The sequence below is a fragment of the Adiantum capillus-veneris genome, chromosome 15 (genome assembly GCF_014529385.1).
Source record: "Adiantum capillus-veneris isolate H3 chromosome 15, ASM1452938v2, whole genome shotgun sequence".
NCBI lineage: Eukaryota > Viridiplantae > Streptophyta > Polypodiopsida > Polypodiales > Pteridaceae > Adiantum > Adiantum capillus-veneris.
In genome coordinates, this window is record NC_140945.1 from 85,997,344 (window position 1) to 86,006,900 (window position 9,557).

The 9,557-nt window shown below is 42.0% G+C and overlaps 1 protein-coding gene across 1 annotated transcript; it reads right to left on the minus strand.

Moving 5' to 3' along the window:
- Positions 1 to 7,529: 7,529 nt before the first annotated feature.
- Positions 7,530 to 8,939, minus strand: LOC147441011 (uncharacterized). Its single transcript, XM_086482774.1, has one exon. The coding sequence runs from the start codon at positions 8,703 to 8,705 to the stop codon at positions 7,650 to 7,652; it is 1,056 nt and encodes a 351-aa protein (XP_086338900.1). The 5' UTR covers positions 8,706 to 8,939; the 3' UTR covers positions 7,530 to 7,649.
- Positions 8,940 to 9,557: the final 618 nt, after the last annotated feature.

Consider the following 9,557-nt stretch of genomic DNA (forward strand, 5'->3'; position numbering starts at 1 on the left):
TCTCGCAACAAGATATGGCTATGAATATTCTCGTCAACGGCTTTCCTTCTGGCCAGCATTCCGTTCCTCCTTTCCAAGGTCAAGGATTCCCAGGCTGGAAAGCAAAGATGTTGTTAATTCTTGAAGGCGATGAACTCTCCGATGTTGTTCTTGGAAATCGTGTTTGTCCGTCTCAACCTGTTGATATGGATAATGATAACGTTCTTATCACTGAAGGACCTATATTTGAAGATTGGAATGTTGCCTATACGGATTGGCAATGACGTGATAAAGCAGCTCGTCGGTATATTCTTTCTGCTCTTACTGATTCCCTTTTGCTTGATATGTATGAACTGCCTACTTCCCACGACGTATGGAAGTACCTTATTGCAAACTTTCAGAAGAAATCTGTTACAGAAATACTTTATTTGAGAGGGTTGCTTAACAAGTTACAATATGAAGTTGGTACTGCCATGACGGGACATATTGAATCTTTCAAATCTATTATTAATCAACTTGCTGCTGCCGATGATCCTGTTCCACAAAAGCAACTGATTACACTTCTCCTTGATACGGTGAAGGACTCTTCTTATGATAACATTGTTACTATTCTCTCTAATAAAGATGGTCTTGATTTCGACCAAGCCTGCATGTCTTTAACTGAATACCCTCAATGTCAAGAACGTCGGAATGCTGGTCACGATACAGCTATGATTTCACAAGAGGAGACTGAGTCACAACAGATGGAACGTGCTTTTTATGCTCGAAGGCGTCCATTTCAACGAGGAAACCGCAGAGGTGGCCGTCGCGGTAATATTTTCTCTCGTCTCAAATTTCCTAATAAGCAATGTTCTTACTGCAATAGAAATGGCCATACTGAAGATGATTGTTGGGCACGTCAATATGATGAAGAACACAATATTACCACAAAACAACCACATTTATCTAGAGACTCTTCTTCTTCTTCTTGTGAATATTGTGGACGATCTGATCATCCCACTCATATGTGCTATAAGCGTCGATTCGACACATATCGGAATAGAGCATATGCTACTAAACATCGAAACAACATTGTACCAGAAACAAGCTGCGTCCTATGTTCAGTTGCTCCAGACAGAATACTTCATGTACGTGATGGATCACTTTTTATTGTCGATTCTGGTACTACAGGAAATATGACATATCAGTCTAAGTGACTCCATAATTATCATCCACTGCCAGTTCAACGTGTTGTTTATCTTGCTGATGATACTACTTGTCAAGTAAAGGGTATTGGAGACTTATATCTTGGTACCTTATCTTCTTCCAGTCGAATTTTGCGAGGAGTATTACATGTACCAGATCTTCAACGTAATCTTCTTTCAGTTGCTAGACTTGTTGATCTTGGTCTGTTTGTTGGATTTGATCATACCAAATGCCGAATTGAGAAAGATGGACAGACTATAGCCACTGCTCCTCGAAACGGTAATTTGTTTGAACTCTCTCTTAACGATGCTGTAGCAAATATTGTCACTGCTCCAGGTGATCATGATTGCAAAGTATGGCATCACCGTTTTGTTCATGCTGATTTCTCAAAACTCCTTGATCTTCAACGTCGTGATCTTGTCCATGGCATGGATCTTAAAGCCCATCCCCATATGGGAATTTGTGAATTTTGTGCTCTTGGGAAACACAATCGTAAACCCTTTCCTCTTTCAAATACAACTCATTCTCATGACATATTGGATCTTGTTCATACTGATATATGTGGACCTCTACCTTCTTCGAGATCGCAATATCGCTACTTCATTACTTTCATTGATGATTTCTCAAGGTATACGAATGTATTTCTACTTAGACAAAAATCTTAAGCCTTATCTGTTTTCAAACAAATCCACAAGGCTGCAGAACTTCAAACTGGTCGTCGCCTTAAGAAGCTTCGTCGTGACAATGGAGGCGAATATGTTTCTCGAGAGTTTGTGAGTTACTATGTTGACAGTGGAATTCATCATGAACACACTATTCCATATTCGCCTCAACAAAACGGTGTTTCTGAACGAAAGAATCGCACTATTCTCAATGCTGTAAGATGTATGCTGATTCATTCTGTCTTATCTCGTGTTTTCTGGGCTGAAGCTACTTTGACAACAGCATTTATTCAGAATCATCTTCCTACTAGTGCACCCTCTGGTAAGATACCCATCACAGCATGGACAAGTGACATTCCTTCTGTATCTCATTTTCGAACCTTTGGATGTATTGCTTATATTCATGTTCCCAAAGAAACACGAACAAAGCTTGATGCTCCTGGTCTTAAAGTTATTTTTATTGGATATTCTGACACTTCCAAAGGCTACAAATTCTATGACCCTTCCCCCAAGAGAGTAATTGTGAATCGTGATGCTACTTTTAACGAACAACTTATGGGAGGTTCATGGTCCATGGATGATTCTGATGATACTAAATCATTGCTTCAGGCTTTTCCATTTCTTTCAGAAGATGAAACTCTTCCTATAGAGCAACTATCCTCTTCACAACCATCCATTCCAAATGTTGCGAATGATGATATTGATATTTTTGTTGATTTGTCTATTGATTTGGAACATGGCTCATGTCATGTTTATGATGATGATATTGCTGATAATGCTTTTTCTACTTCTGAAGATCCCATTACTTATGATGAATCTATCTCTTAACCACAAAAGGATCAATGGCAAGAGGCTATGGAAGCAGAGTACGATTCTCTTATCTCTAAAGGTACATGGATACTAACTGAATTACCTCCTGGTCGTACAGCTATTAAATGTAAGTGGGTGTATAAGACAAAAGTAAAAGTAGATGGATCTTTTGACAAGTTCAAGGCACGTTTAGTTGCAAAAGGTTACTCCCGTGTTGATTATCAAGAGACTTTTTCACCAGTTGTTCGCATTACAAGTGTTCGAGTTTTATTGGCATTTGCTGTTCAATTTGATTTAGAAGCTCATCAAATGGATGTGCGAACTGCTTTTCTTAATGGTGACTTGGAAGAGGAAATTTATATGGAACAACCAGAAGGGTTTGTTATTCCAGGTAAAGAAGACCTTGTTGCTCAACTCCATAAGGCACTATATGGTCTCAAACAAGCTTCGCGAGCCTGGTATACCAAATTTGATCGTTTTCTCACCTCTAAAGGATTCATCTCTTGCTCGTCAGACCCCAACTTATACATAAAACGCCAAGGTAGCAGTTTTGTGATTCTTGCTCTTTATGTGGATGATACGATCCTTGTTTCCAATGATTTGGGATTTCTTCAGCAAGTGAAAAAGTTATTGTCTTCTGCATTTGATATGGTGGATCTTGGAGAGATTCACTCTTGTCTTGGCATTCAAATCCAACGGAACCGTACAAAAGGTATTTTATTCCTTCAACAGTCAAAGTTTATTGTAGATATTATTCAAAAATTTGGTATGGAATCTGCACATTCAACCAACACACCTTGTCTTGCGAGCTCTACGAAGAACACTTCTGACAATGGCGGTCAACTTGTCACAAATCAACCTTATGCTAACTTGATCGGATGTCTTCAGTTTGTTGGCATGAACACTCGTCCTGATATTCTGTTTGCTGCTAATTATCTTGGACAACATCTTGCATGTCCTTCTCTTAAGCATTGGTCTGCTGCAAAGCGTGTATTGAAATACTTGAAAGGCACTACAGATTTTGGTTTAGTCTATCGACGACAACTCACATCGGATTCTATGCAATACCTTTCTCTTTTGGGTTACACAGATGCAGACTGGGCAAGCTCACATTTATCTATGCGATCTACTAGTGGAAATTGCTTCTTTATAAATGGTTGTCTTGTTTCTTGGACCAACAAGAAACAACATTGTGTTGCAGTTTCTACGACTGAGTCAGAATATGTTGCGGCATCACTTGCAGCTCGTGAGTTGATTTGGCTTCGACAAATGTTGGTTGATATTGGTCACTCTCCTCTTTCTAGCACACCCTTGCGGTGTGACAACCAAAGTGCTATTAGTCTTGCAAAAGACTATGTTCAACATAATAAGTCAAAGCACATTGTTGTCCATTATCATTATGTCAGGTATGAAGTACGCAAAGGAACCATTATGGTTGAGCACTGTCCAAGTGACCAGATGATTGCAGACATTTTGACCAAAGGCCTCAATGAGTCACGTTTCATCCTCTTGCGCTCGGAGCTTGGAGTTGCTTCGGCCTCACTCTTTCTAGATTAGCTTCTTTTCTATTGTAATAGCTTTGTACATATGACATTGTAATCTTTTAGGTATCATGCACTATGCACACTCCACATTTGCACATTGTGATATCTAAGTCACTTTAATATTTTTACATAGATGCACAATTCACTTTCACATCATCAACGCGCTGGTTCATATTTTCACATTGTATAGGGGCTTGGGTTTTTCCCTTGAACTCCCCAAGGGTTTTTTCATCCAAAGCTACTTTGCTATTGTAATAGCTTTGTACATATGACATTGTAATCTTTTAGGTATCATGCACTATGCACACTCCACATTTGCACATTGTGATATCTGAGTCACTTTAATATTTTTACATAGATGCACAATTCACTTTCACATCATCACCGCGCTGGTTCATATTTTCACATTGTATAGGGGCTTGGGTTTTTCCCTTGAACTCCCCAAGGGTTTTTTCATCCAAAGCTAGAGACCTTTGTTTGAGTGGGGGTGTTGGAGCTATATATGGCTCACTCTACTCAACTTGGTCTCACCTATATATTTGTATCTTGTCTTCAATATGAATCAGTCTTTGGGAGCGTATATGGTGTGTCTCTTGTCTTATCTCTCTCTCTTTCTCTCTACATCTCAACAGAGAGGACGCAACCTGCTCTAATACTAATTGTTGGAATTAGGGTTGCAACAAAACACACATAGCTTGGAGAAGGCGAAGGAAGATGAAGGCACATAACAGAGAGTGTATTACTTAGTGTGCAATGGAAAGATAGATAGCCCTAGAATGATGGGTGTATATACAATGCGTGGGAGAAAAAATGTCCTAGTGAGGGAAAAAATGCCTCAACAGTCCTAAGTGTGTTCGCACACATTACTGCCACATGTATATGGTAACAATGAAGTCATGCAAACACCGGTGATAGGTATGCAAAATACAAAAAATTCAACCTTTTTGTACTTAATTGTATGCACAATTAAAAACATGTGGCGCTATAGTAACCTTATACTTACATTAAAAACACATTTGAGCTAGCGAGAAAACTAGATTGGTTGCATGAAAAAATCTCTATATCTTGAAACATGAAACAATGGGCTTTCTCCTACATATATATGCAGCTCATGTTGTGAGAATGAATTACAACATATCCTTGTATGTGCATGCCCAAGTCTCAACACAGGGTCTTTAGCCATATATGCCACCTCATATGTTGCCACAATTCCACCCTTGTACTCTTACCTTTGTAAGTCTAGACAATGCAACCTTAGGATGCTTCTTGCTAAACACTAGGCACATGTGATGGTGGAAGGCACATGAAAGCTTGCCACAACCTTGCCAAATTCCAACTAGGTTCTGCATCAAATGTATCTCCTTATCCACGCCATGCTCCCACTTTACATCTCCCATAGCATCCTTTAACATGTGGGCTCTACATCGTCCGCAATCATTGTCATATGATCACAAAGGCAAGGTACATGGCTATTTGGTACGAGTCGATGCACAAGGATATCTCACTTGTAAGACTGGGGGTCTTGGATCGCAACCGTCCTATTTCCTTCTTACACCTAGAGTCTTTATAAAACATATATCATTGACTTGTGCTAGATAACTTGAAGCTTTCATTGATAGGGGCAACTAATGAGGCCTGTAAATCTTGATTCATTAACCATGCACTAGAAAGGCAAAATCAAGATCTTTGTTTCTCCTTTTACTGGAGTGCTTTGTTGGGGCCTATGGAGAGGTAAAGATGCTCCATCTTTATTGATAGGCATTCGAAGCGCCCTCTTGACATGGCACGTTGGGGGTTAAGGAAGCTCTCACAAAAAAAATAAAATGTGGTGTAGCACGTGATGTATCCTAAGAGCTGGGGGTGATGGAAAACTTGCACAATTGTGGTGTTGGTTTAGACCCACTCGGCCATTTAACTATGCTTGATGCTTTACAATTGCAAGTTTATGCTGCCTCTACCTAACTCAAGTAGCAACATTGTCACTTATTAAGTTATTTGTTAGAAAAGGACACTTGTTCCAAATATCAAGAAAAATACTCGATAATCTTTGCAACTTATTAAATTTGGTTTTTTATGTTTTCTCGTTTGGATTGTTTCACACACTTAGTAGATCCAATGAAAATGGGGAGCTAAGCTTAATGATGCATTATTGCTCCTCTTGTTTTATTTATTATTTTTACTTATAGTCAGCTAGTGCTAGCATTATCATGGCTGCTTATGATAAAGGTGGTCAATGCTTTAGAATTGCAAGTTCATGCTGCCTCTACCTGACTCAAGTAGCAACATTGTTTGAGAGCTCAAAAAGAAACATTGTGTGTGTGTGTGTGTGTGTGTGTGTGTGTGTGAGAGAGAGAGAGAGAGAGAGAGAGAGGGGGGGGGGGGGGGGGGGGGGAATTTGTATCTTAGGTCCAAACCCAAGCATACAATACCAATCTGGCTATAAGTGCATGCTTTGCAAAAAGATTAAAATGGTCACAATGTGGAAGCTAGTTTTTTTGTTCATGCAATTTTTGGGCTGTGTGGTTATTTATGTCTAGAATTGTCATAAGAAAACATGTTTGGATGTTTTGAATGCTTTGTGCATGTTTGTATGAAGGTGAATCAACAAGGTGTATAGATATAAAGTATATATACGAGTAAATATGGATGAAGTCACACAAACACAGTTGATTCGTATGCTACAAGACGTGGTGTAGCATGTGATGTATCCTAAGAGTGATGTAAAACTTGCACGTGTGTGGAGGAGAGCACAATTGTGGTGTTAGATTAGATCCACTCGACCATATAACTATGCTTGATGCTTTACTCTTGCAAGTTCATGTTGCCTCTACCTGACTCAAGTAGCAACATTGTCACTTATTAAGTTATTTGTTAAAAAAGGACACTCATTCCAAATATCAAGAAAAATACTAGATAATCCTTGCAACTTATTAAGTTTTTTTTTTATGTTTTCTCGTTTGGATTGTTTCACACACCCAGTAGATCCAATGAAAATGGGGAGCTAAGCTTAATGATGCATTATTGCTCCTGTTGTTTTATTTATTATTTTTACTTATAGTCGGCTAGTGCTACCGTTATCATGGCTGCTTATGATAAAGGTGGTCAATGCTTTAGAATTGCAAGTTCATGCTGCCTCTACCGACTCAAGTAGCAACATTGTTTGAGAGCTCAAAAAGAAACATTGTGTGTGTGTGTGTGTGTGTGTGTGTGTGTGTGTGTGTGTGTGAGAGAGAGAGAGAGAGAGAGAGAGAGAGAGAGAATTGGAATTGAAAGGGAAGCCCAAATTTCTCTAGGATTGCTTTACTCACATAGAGACAGAGGGAGAGAGTGGAAATTGGAACGATACACGGAACAAAACTTTTGAGGATTGCATTAGTCACATTCTCCCATATTGTACAATTGAATGTATTTAACATTCACAGGCGGAGGCCGGAACCTTTTGAAAAAGGACATGGGTCCAGCCAGTCTCTCAGGGCAGGGCGAGGAGAGAGAGGCGGAGCGCCACCAGGGCCTGGAAGAGCGAGGCCAGTTGCGAGCGGAGCACGGTGACACACGCTCGGGCTTCTTGCGAGCGCTTGTGCACGCTGTCGATTCTCTGCCTCAGATCCGCAACAGTAGCCTGATCTGCATGAGCTGGTCCGGAGACGGCGGCGTGGATGGAGGCGGCGGCGGAGTGCAGCCCTTGAAGCTCGAAAAAGAGAGCGCCCATCTCCTCCTGCTTCAGGTCACACTGCAGCTGCCACAGGGGCCCACCCCACATCGTTACCGTCGCTAGGCTACTGCCGCTCTTGCAGCTGGAGGCGACGATCTTGCAGGCGCTGCGGATGGCGCCAGATGATGATCGGAGGGGGGGAGCGAAGGTTGCGATGGCGGAGGCCAGCACTAGCAGAGATATGAGCAAGGTGCCATCCAAGGCGTGATGGAGGGGCTGTGCTGCGGGATCACGTCGACAATTAGCTGCAGGTGCCAGCAGCTCGCGCTTGGCCGCCAGCAGCAAGGCCGCCTGCGCCTCTTTGATGGGCCTGTATTGGGCACTGCTGAGCGATTGAAGGCCATCTAAGCACGGTCGCAGCCGCCGTGCTGCTGCCAGCTGACCTGCTCTGGAGGTCTGTACTCCTCGGGAGCTCTGAACTAGCGCTGCCTGAAGGGAGCCCAGCTGGCGGTCCACGTCGTCTGCCACCTGCTTGAGAGAGGTGCAAGCGTCCAGCAAGCTCAGCATCTCATCGGCGCGCTGATTGGCGGGTGGAGGCGCAAGCGCATTCTTGAGAGCAGAGGCAAGAGCGGAGTGGGTGGAGAGCGTGCAGGCGCAGGCGTCAAGCAGCCAATTGAGATGCGCGCTTCCTCCCTGCAGCTGCAGCTGCCCGACCCGCTGTGCCAGGTCGGCATGGAAGCTGCCCATGAGTAGCTGCACGTCACCTTCCTCTGCACCTGCACCTGCGCTTGCTGCTAGTTGAAGGGGGGCCGTGTTCTTCATGCGGAATGACTGTACTCTGGCCACCAAGGCCAGAAGGTTGCCAGCGCCCATTTTTCTGCTGATCTTATCGACTACAAGGCTACAAGCTGATGATGATGATGATGATTCTGCTCAACGCGGTGCTTGGGAAAACTGGTTCATCAGCACACACATTTATATACCTAAGTAATGGTGTGCTAGCTCCTTATAATTAGTAAAGGTGAAGGCTGGCTCCTTATAATTAGTAAAGGTGTATGCTTTAGTCATCTTGCTCTGGATTTCAGTCGATCCTCTTTACATGATTTCACCCACCTGCGGATTCTTCTGCTCACTCACGCCAATTGCATTTCTAGATTTTGTTTTTTAAACCTTGTCCAGGGTTCGCATATGCCAAAAAAAAATAAAGGGCACTAATATTCTCTACCCATCATGTACTTTCCATCTCAAAAGGCAAGGTCCCATCCTATAGGCTAAGCTACTCTCTTTTGTTTCTTGCAAGGTGTCCTCCTCCTTCCTCTCTCTCTCGTCCTCCTTCCTCTCTCTCTCGTCACTGCTTACCTCTTCTCTTGAGGGAATCCTCTCTCTCTCTCTCTCTCTCTCTCTCTCTCACACACACACACTCACACACACACATCCTAAAAGTCTTAATGCTTTTTTAGTGACGAATTTTGCATGTGATACTTCTTTTGCTTTATTTTCTACACCTAGAGTGATTGGACTACTTAGTTTTAGTGTGAGTAACTTAGAATCTTCTAATCTAATACTGTTTTTAAGATCGATGGACTTGAAGACATGCCTCACCATGTCTCGTGACTAATTTTGCATGTCATACTGCTTTTGCTTTTCTACACCTAGAGTGAATTGCACTACTTAGTTTTAGTGTGAGTAAAGAATCTTTTTATGTGAACAAAGAATCCGATCCGT

Excerpts from the sequence above, each read along its gene's own strand:
- LOC147441011 (XM_086482774.1), bottom strand. The coding sequence starts at position 8,705 with ATGGGCGCTGGCAACCTTCTGGCCTTGGTGGCCAGAGTACAGTCATTC.